Source organism: Lissotriton helveticus, chromosome 2_2, assembly GCF_964261635.1.
Source record: "Lissotriton helveticus chromosome 2_2, aLisHel1.1, whole genome shotgun sequence".
Lineage (NCBI taxonomy): Eukaryota > Metazoa > Chordata > Amphibia > Caudata > Salamandridae > Lissotriton > Lissotriton helveticus.
The window spans coordinates 525,261,015-525,284,893 of NC_136060.1; the positions used below are offsets into that span (position 1 = coordinate 525,261,015).

General features: G+C 44.5%; 1 protein-coding gene across 1 annotated transcript in view; it reads right to left on the minus strand.

The window, feature by feature from the left end:
• The window catches only part of LOC144821702 (solute carrier family 22 member 7-like), a 178,883-nt gene that overhangs the window by 32,148 nt on the left and 122,856 nt on the right, over positions 1-23,879 (minus strand). The window contains exon 9 of the mRNA XM_078678919.1: positions 17,858-17,966. Coding sequence (XP_078535045.1) covers positions 17,858-17,966 — 109 coding nt within the window. The remainder of the gene's footprint in view (positions 1-17,857; positions 17,967-23,879) is intronic.

The window sequence follows — 23,879 nt, forward strand, 5'->3', positions numbered from 1 at the left end:
TGGTATCCACCTCCCATTGGATAACATGGTGAAGAACTGCTCAGGGCAGGTGTTAGCTTTTGGAGATATTCGCGCTTAGCGCGAATATCTCCAAAAGTTGGTAATAGGAGATAGCGATGTTAGCGACTGTTTCCAGTCGCTAACATCTTGGCACGCCCACTTTGCATGTCATTAGTGATAAATATCACTGACATGCAAAGCGGGGCCCAAGATGGTCGCTATCTCCTATTAGCTGTCACTAACTGGTGTTAGCGACAGCTTGGTAATAGGGAGATAATTTTATCTCCGCTTTCTTGGCTTTTAAAGCCAAAAAAGCGGAGATAAACCCCTTGATAATATACCCCTCAGTTCCTTGCCTCAACAAACCAATGGCGACCAGATGTTTCCTTCGCTTTTATCAAGTCTTGTCATATTAAGTGCCGCCCGAACCCAGTTCTCAAATAATGGAGGGGCCGGATCTTTCCAAAATATACAAATTTCCCATCGGGCCAGCAAGATCAAACAAAGAAATAGACCCAGTTGTAATCTGGATAGATGATTTATAAGGGATGGGCTCAGACCGAATATGACCAAGACTAGGTCTAGAGTGATTCCTAGATCAAAAATTCCGGACAAGGCCAACTCTATATTCTGCGAATAGCCCCTTAACTGAGTACACTCAAAAAACATGTGCAGATCATCTGCTACTATTATACCACATTTAGGGCAACGGGGAGGTGGATCTGAAGCGAACTTAGCAATTTTTTGGGGGGTATAGTACAACCTATTAATAGTGAAGAAATGTTTTTTCTTCAGAGAAGCAGACTTAACAAACTTATATAGATTGTTAATAGATAGAAAGTAAAACTCCGCAGAGCTGTTCTTCAATATAGATGAATCCCAAGCAAGATATGGTGGAGGAAGCTCAATATCCTCTCTATCTAGTAAACTTCTATACCATATCCCGACCTCTTTTTTCATAGGAGCTGGGTTTTGGAATTTTAACTCTACCTCATAGTTCCCACCTATATTCGCCTTTTCTGCCGCATACCATGAGCAAAGTTGTAAAAATTTAAAGCAAGAAAAAGAATCGCCAATCTTTGCTCTCAAAACCTCCCAGGGTAGAACTCCATCTATAGATATAATATCAGACCACATCTGGATGCCAGCACGCTCTATTGGGACAGCCAGGCTATCTTTTAAGCAGCCAGGGAGTCCCGGGGAGTCCAGATAGGAGCAAAGTCTGAGTAATATTTTATCCCCACCTTGCTTTGAGATTTTGCCAAGTGTTAAGTGCAGATCTAGTCACCTTTAGGCGTACTTTCTTGAAGAACCTGGGGGCCCTGAACTTATATAGAAATCCAGGCCACCCCCCCTCCTGATTTACCATGGCTTTCAGGATCCTCCCCCAGTTATTATTAGTGGGGCTGGCCAATAGGCATCGAATATTTTTAAACTGGAATGTAAGACTGTAACAGAGGATATCTGGTAATGCTAAGCCCCCCTTACTTAACCTTCTCTTTAACTTCTTCCACGATAGTCTGGAGGTTTTATTGGCCCAAATAAAGCTTCCGATCTTGCTCTGGATTTTCCCAAGAAGTTTACCAGGAAAGTCGAGGGGGATGGCACTGAACAAATATGTTAGTTTAGGCAAAATTACCATTATAACTATATTCACTCGACCATATATTGTGAGTGGAAGATTCCTCCACCTAAGGAAGAGGTGATCGAGTTCTTTTAAGACTCTCCTCAGATTTGTCAAAGGAATGTTTGCCAGGTCCTGCTCAATATTAATCCCCAGATATTTAAATCTAGAGCTGGCACTCCTTTCCCATCCTTCAACCCCACAACACATAATATCCGTCTTTGAAGGATTAACCTCATACCCGGAGTATCGTCCAAACTCACTTAAAGTGTCCTCCACTTTAGGGAAAACCACAATAGGGTTACTAGTGTAGACTAACAAATCATCTGCATATAGGGCAAGTTTGACATTGAGATCTTGCACGCAAAAAGGGGTGCTCTGAGGATCTAACCTAAGTGCTTGCGCTAGGGATTCAATGTATATGTCGAACAGCAGGGGTGAAATAGGACACCCCTGACGTGTACCCCTCTGCATTTCGAACCTTGGTGTTAATACCCCATTTAGGAGGATAGTAGCCGAAGCCCCCTCATAGCATTTAACTAAAGATCTTATAAACGCTGTGCCGAATCCCATTACTCTAAGGGGCCCATTATGATGGCGGGCGGATTGCCCCCGCCAGGCTGGCGGTGGCCACCGCCAGCCTGGCGGGGGCAATCCGCCCACCATCAACTCTCGTTTCCCCCCCCCGCCATATTAGTATGGCGGGGGGACCTCGGCGGACGGAAAGACCGTCTGCCGCTTTTCCGCCCCGGTCGCCTTGCGGCCAGGGCGGAAAAGGAATAATATGGTGGCGGTGTCTATCAGACACCGCCATCCATATTATGATAGGCATTTCACAATGCCTTTCCATGGCGGAAATGCCGCCACTGAAAGGCATGCGGACTTCACTCTGGGGGCCCCCTGCGGGCCCCCAGAGTCATGGACAGTAGGGGGGTGCACACGGGGGGCACCTGTGGTACCCCCCTTCATTTGCATTTACAAAGCGGCAGGCACCGCGCGGTGCCTGCCGCTTTGTAAATGCAAATGCTGGAAAGCATTTTTAGCATTGTGGCGGGTGGTGCATAGAGCACCGCCCATCACAATGCTAAAAATACAGGATGTGCCCGCCACTGTGGAGGGCACATCCTAATCTCACCCCCGGGACCCCCACCCTTATGGCGGGCGGTCCCATTCCCCACTATGGTGACGGGCGGACAAAGTCCGCCCGTCATCATAATGACCCCCCAAGTGTTTCCCAAAGAAAGGACCAGCTGACGTGGTCGGTACTCGGAACGAACTTGATCCAATTCTTTAAGGATTAGATGGATTGCCTCAGGTTGACAGTGTATCCTAGCATTTTCTAATCTAGATATCTACACATTAATGTTTTTGAATTTCAGCCTATCTTGTTTGTTTTGAGAAGATATCAAGCTATGGAATACCCCACGAATATAGGACTTAAAGGCATCCCATACATAATCAGGAGATGTTGACCCTGTATTGTCTAGGAAAAACCTAACAGTAGATTCCCTTATATTACTGATTAGCTCATGATCCCACAGCATACCTCTGTTTAATGTCCACCGAAAAGGGGATTTAACTGTGCTTCCCATATATACAAATGTTATAGGTGCATGGTCCGAAAGAGTAGATGGAAATGTCTGCCACATTTTCTAGACTCGCTCTATCAGTGAGGATATAATCTATTCTCGAAGAGTGGCCGTGCTTTTTGCTAAAATACGTGAACCCAGATCCCAATCCCACTTTAGCTTCCCAAACATCGACCAGGCTGAGATCGTGGATCACTTTAATCATTGCTCGCCTAGTTTGTGGAGCTGCCACATATCTACTGTGATTTGACCTATCACGAGTGGGGTTAAGAAGCACATTAAAATCACCCCCAATTAGTATTGGGGTTGAGACCTCTATCAGATTAGCCTGTACCCTGAGAAGGCAAGTGGGATCATCTAGGTAGGGCCATAGTAGGATGCCAGAGTAACTTCAGTCCCTCCCAGAGTTGGCCGCACCGAGATCCACCTACCAGAGCAGTCCGTTAACACAGAATTGATTGTGCTAATAACTCCCTTTCTTATCAGGACAGCAACCCCCTTATTGTGTGTCGTGTGATGAGAGCAAAGAGAATGCTCTAACCATTTATATTTACCGAAGACTTCCTTACTCTCAGAGTAGCTTAAATGGGTTTCCTGTATAAGAAACACCTGTGCCGCCGACTGTTTGAGATATTTCATAACCAGCCTCTGCCTTCTGCTCCAGCGCAACCCGTTAACATTCCATGAGATACATTTTATCTTTGTGCCCGTGGTTTCCTGCCTTCCCTTCTCTCCTTCCTCAATCCAATGGCCCAAGCTGAAAAAATAATGTCCTCATACCCTGTTTCGATATAATGCAATTGTAATAAGGCACACAGGATATCAGTCACATATGTGGCGAGTAACTTATTTCCAAACTTAAATTCTCAATCAAACCCCAAGACAAATCTACTGATGGAAATCTTGCAGGTGCGGACATGTTCGGCTACCCTGTAAGTCACCTGGTGGGTAGGCATCATCAGGAACCTCTCTTTTCTGACCTCCCCCAACTGACGCCTGAGAACTTGGTAGATCAAGCTTCCACCACCAAAGTGAATCTCAATGAATTCTTTACTGCACTGTTAAACAGTGAATCAAAGCATTGATGCATTCCAGAAAGAGTCTTTTCATCTGGCAGTTGGCTTTGAGGTGCCTGAATGCCATCTGCCTGCTGGGAAGCTATACAAAGGCTTTTTGGGATAGGGCCAGCAAGATATTCCTGGCCAGTCCTGGGGAATTTCAGAATTTTTTTACTCAGATTATCAAATTCACCGGTTTTCTGGAAATGTGCATTTATCCTAAATGAATATATCATTTGAAGGCTCCTGGCTGCCCGCTAAAAAAAAACCTGGCTTTACATTGGAGTGCTTCAAAGATATCAATGGGATGGCCCACAGTTTTGGATTTGCAATCACTGGCTTGTCAATTACACAGCAATACCATTCTTGGGTTCTCATCTATTGATGTATGCAGACCTCTTAATCTGTACCACAGCCAGCATAGCTGTTTACTGCTCCAAAGGATATGGTGGTAATAGAGGCTATGGCTAACAGCTGATGTTATTCCGCCTCCCACAGCCTATTCATGGTGGATAGGAAGCATCATTTGTCTTTACTTGCGCAGCTAGAATCCAGCTATCTCAGACTAGCAGGTGCTTCATGTTGTTAAATATACCCCCTGCTGTCCTACCTGTGTTTGTTCAGATTTCAGTGGATCACGGATACTTTTTTGCCAAGAAATTCCTTCTCTGATGGCCAAAATATATGACAAACAAATATTTTTCCAGAGGACTATGGCAGATGCTAGACCTCCGCCTGCTGAGCAAAATCATTTGGAAGAACAGTTTCTAGGTGTTGACTTTGGCCTATGTTCATTGCTCCCTTGATTCAGGAGACTGGATAGCATCCTTGGACTTGTAGGATACATACTTTCATCTATCCATCCACAGAATCAAAGGATTGACTCGCGTGAGAGAGACAGACGGCGGCTGTTACTGCTCCTTAAGTGATCGCGGCTGCGGCACTTCAGACCTGAAACTTTCACCGGACGGTGACGTGTCATACAAAAAGATTCAACGTTTTGACAAAAACCTCCAAAAAGATACTAATCGATCTGCAGCTTCCAGATCCAATTTGTCTACCGGACGGTGACAAATCCTTGACATAAAGAACCAACGCTAGAACACAAGAAAAGTAAATAATCTTCGTAGAGGCAGAAATAGGACGCCCCCCCCCAAAAAAAGAAATTTCAGGTTGTCCCTTCTTCCCCCTCGTCCTGATGAAGACCCGAACTGGTCGCTAATAAGACAGCACCGTACCCCAGGGTCGAAACGTCGACGTTAATTTCACCAATTGGTCCTTGTTATATCCCAGCAGAAAAATAGAAATAATTGTACTGTCTGTGGAAATTGAAACTAATGTTGGACCTGTGTTTCTTTTAATTTTAGCTTTAAAATTGTTTCACTGTATTATACACTTTAATCACTTGATCACATTTATTCACTTGTGCACCTTGTTTCGACATTCTATTGTATGGACAACCAACTTTTAAATGTCAAAAATTAATTTTTGTAAAGGGATTGATGTATAACAACCTTTCTCTCTTTTTTGATACCTATATAAAATGTGTGGTGTGTGAATTTCTTATACAAATATTTCCAAGTATAACTAAGTGAGAAATGTTATAGTAATATATGTTGTGTAACAAAGAAATTGTTCATCATCCGACAGAACCAATTTTTATATAACAAAATATATGACAAACAAATATTTTTCCTGAGGACAATGGCAGATGCTAGACCTCAGCCTGCTGAGCAAAATCATTTAGAAGAACAGTTTCTAGGTGTTGACTTTGGCCTATGTTCATTGCTCCCTTGATTCAGGAGACTGGATAGCATCCTTGGACTTGTAGGATACATACTTTCATGTATCCATCCACAGAACACTTCTGGAGCTACTCCTAAACATAACTTACACCTGTGAGCAATTTACATGAGTAATTTAATCTTACACTTTTGAGTAAATGTACTACTTTTGGATATTCGGAAAACCCTATTGTAAAGTTACTCAAAAGTGTAAATGTACATGTCTCCATCCAGTGAAAAAGAGGGGGAGCCAAGTTTACAAGTGTTACTACCGCCAAAAAAGAAACACTAGTCAGCAATACAAACTACCAACAACTGATACTGCAATACTCAACCATAGAAAATGATGGGGATAGGTACTAAAAATAAAACCACATAAGAAATAATAATAAACAATATTTTATTTTAAATAAAACTAAATATAATGCAATGTTAACTAAAATATCTAAAGATAAAATATATTTATTTTGTAACAATAACTTATTTTATCAACCTTTTTTGGAATTTATGAATGAATGTTACCAATACATTTGAATGCAAATATGATTAAATTACTTTCAACTCATTCTACACATCACCTTCAATAATATGTCATAATAAATGTGATTGTATAGAAAATATATATTTTTTTTAGGTGGGAATTGTCTAAAATTAAATTCCAGAAAAATACACTTTATTTGATTTAATATATTTAAATGTATTCAAAATTTATTTAAAAATGAAGTTAATAGTGCTGCAGCAATTTGTTTGATCTAACGTATAATTATAATACCAACTACAACTACATATGTGATAGAAAGTTGGGTCTAGTTGTAGAACATTGAAAACCTTCCAGTATGGAAAGTGCACAGCAAACTGTTACATTCATCTAATAAAGTAATCAGTGATATCATTCAAGATTAATATGCCATGAGTGACGTAATATGTGAAGTAATAAGACATTCATGGCAACATTTTAAATGTTAGTTTTGAAGTCAATTAATTCAATTCCAAAGCTTTATTCGATTATTAAAAACAATCACAAAAGCATACAATATAAAAACACAGACTACAGACATTTCAGTGGAGGAGACAACTCATCAATAATGAGATTAAAAGAATTAAAACACCAGGCTTTTCCTATGTGAAACAGCTTTAAGTAAAAAGGTAGCTGTAAAAAACAGATATCAATGGTATCAAGTGCAAATAATAGTTTCAGTGCTTGGGCTGTAGTATACACAGAATATTTCTTAAAAACAGGTCTGAGATAGTAACGACGAAGGTGCATATAGAGGGGGCAAATAAGCATAAAGTGCAAGGTGCCTTGCCTAGATAGACCATCACAGGGGCAGGGGGATTGGCTATGAATTTTCATCTCTGGAAAAGCCACTAGATTGTGTACTATACCAAGTCTCATCCTCGTGAGAACAAACTGGTGCGATTGCTTGGTAATAGATTTAAGGTACATAGGCATGCCCCTGTCTTCCAACATATTAGAATAGTAAAATACATGAGTTGACATGAGGCTGCATTTAGCCCTGCGTGAGTTAGATTTGGTCCCTATAAAGACATTTTTGAGTTCCTTTTTTGGTACTAAGACAGCACTATGGGGGTCATTAACAATGTCCAGGTTAAAGATTTCACTATAGGAAGATGAAACATAATTTAACCAGGGAATCTTGCGGGTGTTGTCCAGATTGAGACAATCTAAAATAATCCGCCTGGTAAAATCAGTCTCATCTTTAGCCCAGATTGACCTCCAGACCATTAAAGGTCTCATTCCCATTAGGTCTGTAAGATGGTTCATACCCACCTTGTTATGGCACTATTCATTAGATGCCGAGGAGGGTAAACAAAGGAGTCTTTTAAGGAACCGGTTCTCGGTGACTTGTAGTTCCCTGTGCTTACAATAGCCCCATATACCAGACCCATATAGAGCAATAGATACACATCTATGCCTATAGATATTTAACATGTCTGGTATGCGGCGACTACCTAGCTTAGATGCAAAGCGAAAAACTCCGGAGGAGCTTTTGCCCATCCTAGCATTCACGTTTGAAATCTCAGGTGCCCAAGTCCCTCTGTTATTAAAAGTTACTCCAAGGTAACAAAATCTATCCACCACCTCAATTTTGTGATTATTAAAATGAAACGGCTTGGAAAGTTTCATCCGTTTGCCACAGGCCATAATATAAGTCTTGGAATTGTTAATTTTCAGTTTTCTCCCCTTAATGAAGTCATAAAAATAGTTCATTAAATTTTGGAGCCCGTTTGGAGTACGCGAGAGTAAAACCGTGTCATCAGCATAGAGCAGGACTGGCACAGGGTAGCCACCAACCTGCGGAGAGTCAGCCTGTACCCTCTTCAATTCCGACTCCATAGAATTTATAAAAAGGGAAAAGAGCAGAGGGGCCAGCACACAGCCTTGTCGTATGCCAGAGTTAACCCTAATTTTCCCAGTGCATTCACCTGCCTGGCCATAATGGATCTGAGCCGATAACTTATTGTAAAGTCTGGCCAGGAAGTATATAATTGCTGGGGGGGCTCCCATATCCAGTAAAGTGGACCATAACAAAGTATGGTCCACTAAGTCAAAGGCACTCGAGAGATCTGCGAAACAGAGAAATAAAGAACCCTGTTTCGCTTTCGTGTATTTTCCAATAAGGAGGTCAAGATTGATACACTGTTCTGTTGTCCCAAGGCCTTTGTGAAAGCCGTATTGGGACTCGGCCAGTATTTTATTTTCCTCCGCCCATTCCTCCAAACGCATCAGGAGAAGCCTACTCATAATCTTAAGGGAGGAATCCAGAAGGGAGATAGGGCGGTAGTTCTTGGCCTCTCCTCTATCTCCCTTTTTATAGATGGGTAAGATTATGGATTCACTCCAGGTAGGTGGTGTACTCTCCATAACTGAGGCGTTAAACACCTGTGTTAGGAGTGGACTCCAAAGTGTCGGGTTGGATTTATACAGGTCAACCGGGACCCCATCAGGTCCCGGGGCCTTTCCCCCTTTGCTCTGACTAATAGCAGTATCCACTTCTTGTAGGGAAATGTCCAGGGATAACTTCATTTCGAACACAGGAGGAGAAAAACGAACGCAATCCTCCCTAGTTGGGTTGAAAATTCCCGAAAAGTGTGCAACCCAGTTCGCTTCACTAACCTGGGCTGACAATATAGGAAAGTCTTCTTTAACAAGAAAGGGGCTATTAACCGTGGTCCAGAAGAGCCTACTATCATGCAATATAGCTGCTTTGTTAAGAGCATCCCAAGCTTGTTCCCTTAACTCCTGTTTCCTGCATATAAGATGAGTTTTGTATGTCAGTCTAAGGGACAGAATAGCGTCCCTGTCTCTGGGTTGTTTAGTAAGTGCCTGCTTAAGTTCCCGGAGAGATTTAGTGCACATACTATCAAACCAGCCCACATTTTCCTTCTTAATTTGGCCTTTGGTAATGGTGAGACAACTTTTTTTAACTGTGCCTAACTCCACAAAATCAACTATAATACGCTCAAGGGGTGCCTCTGAATCCAAATATTTATATATTGCCGCAAACCCTGCTTCTATGATTTTAAGCTGCAGCTTCTCAGAGTTACCCATACACCACTTAATACGGATACCATTCTGTCTACAGGGGGTTACGTCTTCAATTATCAAACGATGAGTGTTAACTGGTAGCCCCCAGACAGAGATCGACATGGTAATAGCATTATGGTCGCTACTTCCAAGGTCGGCAACAATGGGAACCGTACAAAAAGGGACAGGGTGTGTAGAAACCAATAAATGATCGATAACAGAGGCCGAATTCAATCCAACAAAGGTTGGGACAGAGTTACCATCAGCATCTGCAGCCGGAGGGTGAATCATAAGGTCCAAATTTAGCATGATGGAATTAAGAGAATCTCCATAGGGTGAGTGAATAAAATGTGCCTGGTTTTCCCCATTATCCCCATCATATCCACAAATTCTGGTAAATGAATGAGGACAGGTACGAATATTAAAATCCCCTCCCCAGATGATATCGAAAGATTTATGAATGCCCTTGCGAATGTTACTCTCGGCAAAACCCAACTCCTCCACCACAGTAGTATTAGAAGCATCAAACAAATTGTTGTAATGATTAATCAACATAACTACATGGCCGCTTACATGTTCTAAAATTAAGATTTGTGAATGGTAACTCACAGACCAGTGTAATTTCATACGAACAGGGAGATTCACAGAAAGTAAGATTACTAGCCCCCCTTTGGCCCTACCCATATTGGACCTTTGTGCCGGGTTGTTGTATGACATAAATCCATCACGATTAATATCAGTGGTTGCCCAGGTCTCTTGCAGACATAACACATCAAAATCAGACAGAATTTCGCTCCAGCCCAATGACGACATTTGCCGTCTCCAACCTGCAACATTCCAACTGGCAAATTTAAAACCAGGGAAACAGGGGGATGGTTCAATAGTCACGGGTTCGTTGGAAATTGAGGGCTTATTGGCAGCTAGGGGAACCATTATAGCAGGAGGATCAGCAGGGACGGGTAAATTAACTCCCTGCGGGTGTATGTGCAGCAATCTAGAGGACGGAGATGTTACGGCCACTATACATTGGCCCATATCTGCAATTAAGTTATTATCAATGGTTCCTAGTCCCTGAAAGGGTGAATACACCGGGACAATAGTAGGAGGCATTACATGTGGGGGAAAGGAAGAGGGGCTGGTACCTGGAGTTACAACTAGACCATTATCAGTAAAGAGGGGGGTGGGAACTGGGGCTGGGGGCAGTCAGTCAACCCCATCCAACCCGTTAAGACAGTTAAATCGGTTGTAGTCATAGAAGGGGGTCTCCGGGGGCCGAAAAACCGGTCTTGCTTCATACCCACGATATTTACCCCTCCGCTCGACCCTCGTCCAATTACCTGGGACTTGGTCATGGTGCATATGAGTAGGGGGGAAGAAGAAAGACACTGACAGTGTCTGGATGGTGGAATCGAGAGATCTATTATACCCGGCACATATGTGTAAAACAGTCCTAGGATCTCGACAGCTTACCGTAATACAATCCCCTGTTATAGATTTTCTGGTTTTACCCAGCCAGGATACCCTTCTCACCATAATAATTTCATTGTTAAGATGGGCCGGGAGGGGTCTATTCCAGTTCAGCCATTTAATGACTTTACTTTTAAGTGAGTGAAGGTTCTCACCTTCACCCACCTCTAGAGGGGGGAACCCTGCCATAACTACCATGAAGCGATTAGCTTCTCAGAGGGTGGGGGAGCAATATAGTCATTAGATATAGCCCCATTGGAAGTGGTCGTATGGTGAACTGGGCCTACTGGTTGCAAAGTAATAGGTTTGCTAGATTGTATCGGGGCTAGGTTGGCCATAAGAGATTGCGGAGGGGGAGCAGCGGTAATCACCAAGGGAGGTCCTAAGTTAGCTGGAAGGGTTTGAACGTTAGAAGGAGGGTTAGGGGGAGAATTAGACTCAAGGAGTCTATCTCGGGTAATAGCAGAGGTTTTCATACTACTTATGGCTGCCTCCAAAATAGTGAGTCTAATCTCCACTTTCTTTATGCTCTCACTAATGGGCTGGAGCAGTGACCTAAGTAAAAATTCCAGGTTCCCTAAAGAAGCAACGGGGGGTAAAGCATTCAATGGTATATCCCCAGGAGCATTGTCAAGGTCTGTGGTGTTGGTACCCCTGATAGAAGGAGCTTCATGCACCTCTGCTATTGCCCCATCGAGGATGGGAGGGGGCTTAGGAGCTTTCCCAAAATCGGAGTGGGGGATTTTGGTTTTACCATGTCCTCCCCTCAACTTCCTTCTTCTCTTATTTGGGGGTGGGCCATGCATCTGGGCCACTACTACTTGCTTCAGCTTCGTTTTCCTAGGTTTTACTACAGTGGGGGTCTGGGTGGTTAAATCAACAACCGTACAACTGAGACTGGGGAGGGGGGAAGCACTTGGGTCCTGGTTGAGAGGCAAACAGGGGTTGGGAATACAATCCCGCAGTAATAGAGGGACACCATCCTGTGATAGTAGTTCCTCACTAGTATTAAATGAGCCACCTTCTTGGGTGACAAGATGGGTGGTGGTGTCGGAAAAAGGCCTGTTTTTCAAGTTCTCAATAGAGCGACGGCGCTCAGCCCTACGCTCAGCCAGGGAGGTTTCCTTATCCCCATCACCCAGTGCCCTAGAAAAATAATTGTCCAAAGTCCCATTTCTGGCTCCCACCACCTTCACAGTGATTCCCTCCATAGCCAGTGAAGCCATATCCGTCCTCTGTATCAACGTCCAAAGTCCTGTGCAAAGCAGGCGAAAGAGGGTAGGCCCAGCCTACACTGGCCTACGAGGGCCTCAGAGGGCCCGCCCTTTGCCCGGGCTTCGCCCCGGGCGCACCCGCGCGCTCCTGCGACGCGGGGAATGGTGCTTGATTTTATAGGAGGATAGTTAAGCTGTAGATGGGGCGGGGCGAGCAGGGAGAGCGGCCAGGTGGCAGGTGGCGAGGGTTAACAGGACTCCTGGGAAACGTAGTCCTGTCCCGCGGCTCGCAGCCCTGCACTCACCCAATCCCTCACAGGTGTGGTCCAAAGCTCTGTGCACAGGCGGCTGGCACGCCGCAGCGGGACCCACGAAGCGGGTTCCGCAAGAAGTAGCGGTAAAGTCCAAAGTGCTCCAGCAGCAAGGTCTAACAAGGTGTCCCAGAGCAACGTTACAAACGAGGGCTTTTCAAGCTGTAGATGGGGCGGGGCGAGCAGGGAGAGCGGCCAGGTGGCAGGTGGCGCGGGTTAACAGGACTCCTGGGAAACGTAGTCCTGTCCCGCGGCTCGCAGCCCTGCACTCACCCAATCCCTCACAGGTGTGGTCCAAAGCTCTGCGCACAGGCGGCTGGCACGCCGCAGCGGGACCCGCGAAGCGGCTTCCGCAAGAAGTAGCGGTAAAGTCCAAAGTGCTCCAGCAGCAAGGTCTAACAAGGTGTCCCAGAGCAACGTTACAAACGAGGGCTTTTCAAGCTGTAGATGGGGCGGGGCGAGCAGGGAGAGCGGCCAGGTGGCAGGTGGCGCGGGTTAACAGGACTCCTGGGAAACGTAGTCCTGTCCCGCGGCTCGCAGCCCTGCACTCACCCAATCCCTCACAGGTGTGGTCCAAAGCTCTGCGCATAGGCGGAGGCGGCTGGCACGCCGCAGCGGGACCCGCGAAGCGGGTTCCGCAAGAAGTAGCGGTAAAGTCCAAAGTGCTCCAGCAGCAAGGTCTAACAAGGTGTTTTGAAGTCATTGCGACACCTAACTTTGACGTCACTTTGGCCTTTTTTTCTTGAACTTCTAGGGTTTTTTAATGTAAGCTAAGATCTTATCACCATACCCAACTAAACAGCCACCAGAGAAAAAAGGCTCCTTGAGTTTGGCTGCTTTCAAACAAGCTGGTGGCTAGCTTATGCACATACCAGCGACCTAAACCTATAAGAGAACAGACTCTGTGCAGGAGTAATCTGGCACACAAGGGTTGGCTTGAAAGTGCATTTTATTTTATTTTTCTAGCAACATGGTGAAAGTGTTCGCGTTCTGAAAATGCTTGTTCGCAAGATATTTCAACCTGAGCACGCAAACAGCGATTGCAAACAGGAAAAAAGCATCGCGAACAAGCAATTCCGCGTGTTCGCGGAATTTCTGCGTGTTTGCTGAGATTTTTTACAGTTTCGCAGAGATTTGCGTAACGCGATTATGCAAATTCCGCCCACCCCATTCCTGTATAAATGTAGAAAGAGACAAAGGCTCATAGTATCTTCGCTGGACATAGAAATCATACTGATATCCCCATAAACAACAAAGGAGAGGTGAAAGTGGAAATTTCCACTGCTAGGTTTGTGAATTGTAATTTGTAGCTCAGCAAGTAGTTCTACTGTAGTGATTCTTAGCTACTTTACATACTACAAATTGCACATTGTGAATCAGGCATGCCGTGCACAGAATCCCAGGCCATTCAATGTAAAGATGCTGTAGAAGATTCAAGTTCAAGTTCAAGTTCAGTAATTTGTATAGCGCACTACTCACCCAGAGGCTCTCAAGGCGCTTGGGGGAGGGGAGGGGTAATTTATTTATCAAATATCCAAGTTTTTAGTTGCTTTCTGAAGGAGAGGTGGTTTTGGGTAAGGCGGAGGTGGGTGGGGAGAGAGTTCCAGGTTTTGGCCGCTAAGTAAGAGAAGGATCTTCCCCCCATGGTGGATCTATGGAAGCGCGGAATTGCGGCGAGGGCTTGGTTGGACGATCGAAGTTGGCGGGTGGAGGTGTAAAAGGACAGGCGCGTGTTGAGGCATTCGGGTCCTAGCTCGTAGAGGGCTTTGTGTGCGTGGGTGAGGAGACGGAATGTCATTCTCTTGTTGATGGGGAGCCAGTGGAGGTCTTATAGGTGGTTGGAGATGTGATCTTGGCGGGGGATGTCAAGTATGATTCTGGCTGAGGCGTTTTGGATGCGTTGGAGTTTTTTCTGTAATTTGGCTGTAGTTCCGACGTACAGGGTGTTTCCGTAATCCAGTCGGCTTGTGACTAGTGCGAGGGTGACCGTTTTTCTTGTTTCGGTGGGGATCCATCGGAAGATTTTTTTGAGCATGCGTAGGATGTTGAAGCATGATGATGAGACGGCGTTGACTTGTCTGGTCATCGAGAGGGAGAAGTCTAGGATGAAGCCCAGGTTACGTGCGTGGTCCGTAGGTGTGGGTGCGGTTCCCAGGGCCGGTGGCCACCATGAGTCGTCCCAGGCAGAGGGAGATGATCCTAAGATGAGGACTTCCGTTTTGTCCGAGTTTAGTTTTAAACGGCTGTTCTTCATCCACTCGGCTACTTCTTTCATTCCTTCGTGTAAGTTGGTTTTGGCGGTGTTTGGGTCTTTGGTGAGGGAGAGGATCAGCTGGGTGTCGTCTGCGTAGGAGATGATGTTGAGGTTGTGTTGGCGAGCGATGGATGCGAGGGGGACTCATGTATACGTTGAAGATGGTGGGACTGAGTGATGATCCTTGTGGTACGCCGCAGATGACTTCTGTGGCCTCTGATCTAAAAGGGGGAGGCGGACTCTCTGGGTTCTTCCTGCGAGGAGCGAGATGATCCAGTCCAGTGCTTTTCCTTGTATTCCGACGTTGTTGAGGCGTTGTATAAGGGTGCTATGACAGACTGTGTCGAATGCTGCGGAGAGGTCAAGTAGGATGAGGGCAACTGTTTCTCCGTTGTCCAGTAGGGTTCGAATGTCGTCTGTTGCTGCGATGAGGGCGGTCTCGGTGCTGTGTTTGGCTCGGAAGCCATTCTGTGAGGGGTCGAGGGATTTGTTGGATTCGAGGAAGGTGGCGAGCTGATTGTTGATGGCTTTCTCAATGACTTTGGCAGGGAATGGGAGGAGCGAGATGGGGCGGTAGTTCTTAAGTTCGGTGGGGTCTGCTGTGGGTTTTTTCAGGAGGGCGCTGAGTTCGGCATGTTTCCAGCTTTCCGGGAAGGTCGCGGAGTTGAAGGAGCAGTTGATGACGTCTCGGAGATGGGGTGCGATAATGGAGTCTGCTTTGTTGAAAATGTGGTGGGGACATGGGTCGGTTGGCGATCCTGAGTGGATGGAGTTCATCAGGTGGATGGTGTCTTCGGTGGTGATTGGGTTCCAGGCGCACAGGTTGTTAGAGGGGGGTTTTGGTTCGGAGGTGAGAGGGTTGGGCTGGTCTCCGGGCTGGTTTTCAAAGCTGTAATGTATGTCGGCGATTTTGTTGTGGAAGAATGTGGCTAGGGAGTCGCAGAGGACTTGAGATGGAGTGATGTCGTTGGTGCCTGCGGTGGGGTTGATAAATTCTTTGACGATGTTGAATAGTTCTTTGCTGCTATGGGCGTTGTTGTCAAGCTGATCCTTGAATGCTGATTTCTTGGTGGATCGAATCAGTTGGTGGTGTTTGCGGGTGGCGTTCTTGAAGGTGGCCAGGTTATCAGTGGTTGGATTTTTTCTCCAGACTTTCTCGAGGGTGCGACAGGACTTCTTGGATTTCTTAAGGTCATCGTTAAACCAGGGGGCTTTTTTGCTACCTTGCTTAATTTGATGGTTTTTCAAGGGAGCTAGTTCGTCGGTGCTGTGGGTGATCCATTGTGTGAGGTTGATGGCTGCTTGGTTTGGGTCCGATGGTTTGGCAGGAGGGTTTTTATGAAGCGATGTGGAGAGCTGGTCGGTGGTAATTTAGTTCCAGTTTCTTCGTGGAATTGTTTGAGGGAGGTTGTGGGTCGTGGTCTTTTTGTCGTTGAAGTGAACGCAACTGTGGTCCGTCCAATGGAGAGTTGTGGTGTGGTTGAAGGAGATGTGTTTGCTGGAGGTGAAGATTGGGTCGAGCGTGTGTCCGGCATAGTGGGTGGGGGTATCGACAAGTTGTTTGAGTCCAAGATTGGCGAGGTTGTCCAGAAGGGTGGTGGTGTTGCTGTCGTTGTTCTTTTCTAGGTGGAAGTTGAGGTCTCCCAGTAGAATGTAGTCCTCGGATGGGAGGGCGTGTGGGCCGATGAAGTCAGTGATGTCTTCGCTGAATTGTGTGCGGGGTCCTGGTGGTCTGTATATCAGGGTGCCTCTGAGTGTAGTCTTGGGGTCGGTGTGGATCTGGAAGTGAAGGTGTTCGGCGGATGTGAGGTTGTCATCGGAGTTGGTTGTGATGCGGATGGTGTTCTTGTGGACGATGGCGATGCCTCCTCCAGTTTGGTTGATGCGGTCCTTTTGAATGATCTTGTATCCTTCCGGGATGGCTATGGTGATGTCGGGCGTTGAAGAGGCGTACATCCATGTTTCGGTAAGAAAGGCGACGTCCGGTGATGTGGTGTCGAGTAGGTCCCAAAGTTCAATGGCGTGTCTGTGGATCGAGCGGGTGTTGAGCAGGATGCATTTCAGGTGGTTAGTGTCGGAGCTCTGTTTGGAGTCAGTAGATTTGGTGTGGGTCCTGGTGCAATCGAATTTGCAGGCGTGGCAGGGGAAGGGTCCATGGGTGTGTCCTAGAGCGGCTTGGTAGCAGTCTGGGAGATGGCCGGGGTTGAGTGCTGAGAGGGTGGCTGCGTCGTACGTTATGCGGGCGGAGTGGATTATACGGGGACCAGGGGATCTGGCGCTGGGCGCAGTCCAGGCGCGGACGGGCATAGACGGGCTTACCTTTGGCGCACCTTCGGCGCGCATGGGGCGTGATCGCTGCACGTGACCGCTGCGCGTAAAGGCATCTGTCATATGTGGATAGTGGAGGGGAAGGGGCGTGGGAGGAGCAGCTGGGAGGCTGGAGCGGGGTGGAGAGCCGGACTGGGAGGCACACCAACAAATAACAAAATGGCAGCAAGCCAAAATTGCAACAGGACGAGATTGGGGCACGACCGCTATGAACTGGGCAGCACAGACGGGCTACAATTATCACAACAATGGCACAGTAAATAACAAATAACAAAGCGCGGTCTGATAGTAAAGCGCTACGATGACTTGATATTCAGCAGTGCGACTAAGTCTGGCAATAAGTGCTACGATCACAAACAAAGTTTTAGCAGTTCGAGCAATGCGTGGCAGTCCAAGCGCTACAATACTAGGTGGATGAGCAAAGCGCTACGATGACTTATTATTCAGCAGTGCGAGCAAGTAATAAATTCTAGCAGTGTGAGCAATGCGTGGCCAACAGAGCGCTACGATACCAGGTGGGTGAGCAGGGGGCTGCGGGGGGAGGGAGATTGGGTTGGTGCTTTTCAGAACCTTGTTTTAACTTCTTAGTTGCTTCTTTGGAGACAACCAACCCTGCTGTGGTTTTGCTATGCACCATATTATCAATTATCAATATCTAAAAGCAGTGCTGATGCATACCTGATGACAGTTGGGTAGAGCTCAGCACTGAACAGGATGAGGGTTGTGAAGGTGGCTCCAGAGAATCCTTTCCCTAAAACTGCAATTGCTGTTCGCAGCCCCCCAAAAGCTGGATTTAGGTAAGAGCAGGTGAGAGAGAAAGAAAGAGTTATACAGGTGGATTAAATGACAGTTGAACACCTTAGTGTAGAGATAATTAATTGGTGATTAAGTTAATTGCAACCTGTGAAAAATAATTGTCGGAAACAACAAAACATCATCCTTTGAAGGTCAACCATCAAGGAATTAATTTTCAGTGTTAATGGTCACCAAACAAACTTTTTTTGTATATATATGGCATTACTTTTTGAGAAAGGAAAATACATTTGAATCTAATTGTCCAGCATATAGTAAACATTGAATGGCATTAGAAATGTTTAGTTTGTTTTAACAGGATAGGAAAATGAACAATGGAGAAAAGTCATAAGACAATGTTCTGCTAACCTGGGTAAAGCAATATTCCTGTGCACCTCTCATACAGTGGAGTCTGAATTAGGAACTTGCTGAGGGACAGTGTGGCTTCATTAGCACAATATCTTCCATAATAGAGAGTAAATGTATACCATCAATCCAGTCACTAACATTAGAATGCCAAATTGTGACCATTGCAATGCACAGTGTAACCAATGAAACACCAGAAGTTGTGTAATAAATTTAATTTTAAACTCCTCACATGCCAATCAATAGTAGGAGAATATGAACTATCTAACTATTGTATTTGGGTGCAAGTGCAAGTTGAATAAAATTACTTTGTCTAGGTGTCTCAGGAAGATTTCCAAATTCCCCAAGGAGGTAATGTCATAGATTTATTCTACAAAATTCTACTCTTTCAACTTGGTGTTAGTTTGTATGTTTAACGTGTTCAGTATGATGTAAGAGACTTTCAAAGAGAGTCTCAAAGATTACAGTTCTAGTTTAGGGCTATGTAATGATATAACATTTTCCAAGGATGAGGTTTTACCAGTGCAAGAGTTTTGGCAATTTTGGGTAGTGAGGAGATGCCTGGAATCTGATGATAAGAGATATAACAAAGGTGATACAGGACAGGGGCTGTTAATCTTAGAACTCTTTGAGGGTGAACATAAATGAAATGAAGGGAATGAGGTTTCACTGAAGCTATGGACTCAAACTTTCATGGAGAGTTAGGCATCCATATAAAGTCCAAGCATCACTTTACTGCTGTAGAAGTGGGGATGGAGCAATTATATATGCCTGAGGTTTAGGAAAAGGCAAACAGTAGAAATAAGACTGGCACATAGCACTTTCTTCTGTCTTGCCAGTGTTTAGCCTGCGGTGCTTCTGAGTCATTCAAATGTTAACCTCGAGTACAAATCCAATCATGGAGAAGTTGTCTGAAGTGGTGTTATCAGCAGCATCCCAAAAACATAATTGTAGCATTGGTGTTCATACTGTGGATTTAGAACGCCACTGGAAGTAGATAGATGTTTAATTGTAGGCAGTGAAAGGTCAAGCCCTTTGGGGCTCCACACTTAAGTGGGGACAGATAAGAACAGTAGTGGTTGTGATTGTGGTATCTATGCTGACTCAAAAAATTTAGAAGCTTGTTTCCAAGTAGATGTTGGATTTAATAAGGTATTTGGGTTGATGATAGGTAGAGAATGCTCTAGTGCTCTATTGTCCAAAGTTATTTTTTAATATGGTTTTTAATATTGGCAGTTTTCAATACTTTCACAATCGTGCTTTGTTGTAGTGATGCACGGAAGATGCAGAGGGGAATATTAGTGTTGGACATTAATATCTGTACGCCCCTGATAAAAGACGAATGGTATAGGTCAGCTATTGCTGATTATTTCCTGAATATGTGAAGATCTGACAGGGAGGTAGGTTTCTAGTAGAGTTTGGGTGGGTGGCTGCAGCCCAGCAACTTGTTCTAAAGAGTGGCAGTGAGTAGATTCTTTCTTGTGCAAGTGTGTTTGTGCATGCTGGTGTTGTGGTGGTAAACCCATTGAACTGAGAGTTGCAGACAGCGAGTGATAGAAGATGGTGATTGAGACATGCAGATAGATTGCACATACCTTGGCTAAGCAGACTCCTTGCAACGTTTGAAAATGTATGGCAAATGTAATAATACTTTCATGGAATTGATTAATATGTGGTGATTTTGTAAGTTTTTTCTACATTTTATATTGGTTTAATATGGATGCTGAAAATTTAAATTGCCTCACACCCACCTAATTGCTGACTCTTCAAGTCCAGCTGTCATAAGTGGCTGAAACATTAAGGACTATTAGGGCAGCCTATTTGTCTTTGCCTGTGTAGAGGAGTTCATGAGGTCCTTCAATAGAATAGTTACCTCTTGAAAAAATAATTGAATTGTAAATTGATCTGTAATATGTCTCAATTTGAGGTTCTGCTTTACATTCCCTCAGAAGTGGTGTGATGGTTATGGGCCTGATCTAGAGCTTGGAAGCCAGTACTCCACCTGTCAGGGTGTAGGGGTGGGCGGAATTTGCATAATCGCGTTACGCAAATCTCCGCAAAACGGTAATAAATCTCCGCGAACACGCAGAAATTCGTGGACTTGCTTGTTCGGGATGCTTTTTTACTGTTCGCAATCGTTGTTTGTGTGCTCAAGGGGAAAATATCCCGCGAACACGCATTTGAGAACACGAACAAGCAAAAAATTTTGGGCAATTTCGCGTTCTCCGCGGAACGCGAAATTACACAAATTCCGCGAGCGGAACGGAAGTTTCCGCCCAGGCCTATCGGGTGGCAGACACATTGTGTCTGCCACCATGACAAACTACTGTCTGTCAAACTTAGAGGCCACCACTGGTTCAGCATTGATCCCTGTACCTTGGACTTGGCCCAAAATAGTGGTTCCTGTCAAAGTTCAAAAAGTTTGATAGATGGCAAATGTCTGATTTGCTCTCTGTCCACCAAATTTTAATAACGTTTTCATTTTTCAGAAGCAAACTCCCACATTGGGAGTTTGTTATTGAAAAACAAAAACATATTTCGTACACAAGAACTTTTTTCACTGCATGTAGTGTCAATGTTAATTTTTTTCTGCCCTTTCTGCCAGACTATCTTTGATTTTCAATAAATAAGGAAATCTCAGTGGCCACCCTAAGCAAAGCAGGCCCTTAATCCGTTGGGATATCTCAGGAAGCTTTTTTCTTCAATCAAGGGAATTAGGGCTCTGTCGACGAAAAGCTGGTGGTCCTTCCGACCCTAAATAGGGCAGACCGAGCCTCAGTTTGGCAGACAGGTTATTCTGTGGCATTTATGATTAAGTACCCAGTCCACCAAATGCTAAATCAGCTACTATATATTTAAATAGACTTGGAACCTTACTGTGAGAAATGGGGTTGTTGATGGACTGGGGTGTGAGCCCTAGTCAAGCCACAGCCACAATCTTATGCAGAGTGAACTACAAGAAGTCACTAAATTAACCTGTCTTAACTCTGGGTAGCTAGGCACAAAAATCAGTCAGGTGTAAGTTAGAGGCAATCTATAACGTATTTATGCAGCAGACAAACAGTAATGAATTAAAAACTCAAAACAAGAAAAATCCCAAACAAATTTAGAAAAATTGAATGAATGAAAACAATTTTTTGACACCAACATGACAAAAATCCAATCAGTAGAACTAGAGCTATGAATTTGTAAAATTGTTTGTGAAATCTAGCAGCTAAAAGATCGAAGAGCCAACCGTGGACATCTGGTCATGCGAGACCATGTCAAAGTCAAATTTAAAGCCAACTGCGATGAGGCGCAGTACGGATATAAGAAGTGGATTCGGCCTGGTTGGCGCTTACCTTCGGACTTAGAATATTTCTTGAAGAAAAATGTCTGAGAAGGTAGAAGTTCAGAGGGGCAAGCCAATTTTTCATAATAATCTTCTTAAAGTTATTTGTTTGGGGACAATATATAGAAATGCAGAAAAACTTGTCCATCTTTTTTTTTAATTCCTTCTCTCGGAGGCTCTTGGCTTGAATGTTTTAAGAGTTTATGGGCATACCTTTTTTCTCTCCATTTTACTTGAAGTGTGGCCGAGTTTTCAAAGTAATCAGCTTGTGTTGTGCAGTTGTGTCTTAACTTTAAAAATTGCCCTTAGCACAGATTCTCTTTTGAGATTATGAGGATGGAAGCTTTTGATGCATAAGGAGTTATTTTGGTCTGTTGGCTTCCAATAAAGTGTTGTGATTAACTGGCCTTCCAAAGTTTTTACTTAAACATCTAGAAATGTATGGAGTTGATCATGTTTGGACATACTGAATAAACTAAAGCACAGACATTCACCAACAAGCCCATGACTATTTGATGCATTTTAACTACAGTGAACAAACTAGTCCCTTAAACGAAAGGAGAGAGGTAAATATAGGGTATTGCATATGAGAGAAATGCAAAAAAAGGCCTGTGTTGAAAATGGCCATTACAAAAATGTTTTTCTATTATTTTTAGTTTCAAACCGAACCTTGGTCGGTTAGTTTGTTTAAAACAAGATGTGGGTACAACTCCTGGAATGTTCAACAACTTTGGAAGCAGAATTCAATAATAAATCTCCAGCATGTAAAGTACTGGTGACATGTATAATGTCATTGTCTTTGATGCGCTATGATTGATGTAATGTATTGATTATAATTTTATGTTTAATTTATGGCCAAAAAGTTCTAAAATATTTATTTTACTATGAAATCAGCATCTTTTTATAGCCAATCTAAGACGGCCCTAGAACTAGTTGAGTTTGTTCTGAAAAATAACTATTTTGTATATCTGAATACCGTACATCAACAGATTGTGGGACCGCAATGGGTGCCATGCCGCTCTTATGCCAAACTATTCATGGGCTGGTTTGAGAGGGAGCATGCATGGAATGAATCAGCCCACGATGGATATCGCATGTCACACTATGGGTCTGATATATAGATGATATATTGTTCATGAGGAAAGATATAGGAGGTCAACTTATCTCATACCTCAGTTATCAGAATGCTAATATGATTAATGTGGAACTGTCATTTGAATAGAGCAAGTCCAACATCCCTTTTATGGATTTGAAACTGTAATTCAGAGAAAAAACTGTACACACACAGTCATTCTGTTAGATTACCGCCAGTAACAGTATCCCACACGTTGGATCAGTACATCCAGTGATTCAGAAAAGGATTATCCCATTTTGGGAATTAATCAGACACTAGAGGAATAGTTCAAACCCAGAAGACTATGAATCAGAAAAACAAAAAACTTTGGAAAGATTATCAGTGAGAGGTTATCCCACTAGCATTTGGATACAGTCTGTCAAAAAGTCAGACAGCATGTCACGAGAAATGCTACATAGGAGCCGATTACTATGCTGTAGAAACCGACTCCGGCCCTCGGTCGGAGCCATTCCTACGGCATTGTAATCTCCTGTTCGGATTCAATTCTGACCGACCCATTTGGATGGAGTCAGTCAGAAAGGAATCCAAACTGGATTTTGAACAGCTTTTGACGGGCTCAAAGAGCTCATCTGCAATTTGGAAAGCCTCCTGTAATCCCAAGGGTGGCTCTTTCCGCCCGAGGGATTACAATGTCGGATTCCCACAGCCTTTTTGTGCCTGCCTTTCCGACACAGAAATGCTGCCGTAAGCTGACTTTGGGGCCCTCCAGCAAGGGCCCCATGGGAGCACGGCAGTTGGAGGCCAAGGGGACATCTGTGGTGCTCCCTTGTGGATCCCTGCTCCCCACGGCATGCAGGTTGAGGTGCCTGCCACAGGCTGCAGTGATGAACTGCACCTGCTCTATTTACACTGAGAACATGCATTCCGGTCGGAATGCATCCTCCCCTTGTAAAGAATAGGAGTGTGAGCGAACTGTGTTCAGTTGCGTCGCAATTGCTGGGTTGGGACCGCCGACAGGAGGTCGGTCAGTCCCAGTACCCAAACGATGTCAGAAGGACTCAGGTCCACCTGACATCGTAATTGGGCCCTAAGTCAATCTGATAAACCTAAATGATTTACTAGTAGACAACACATCA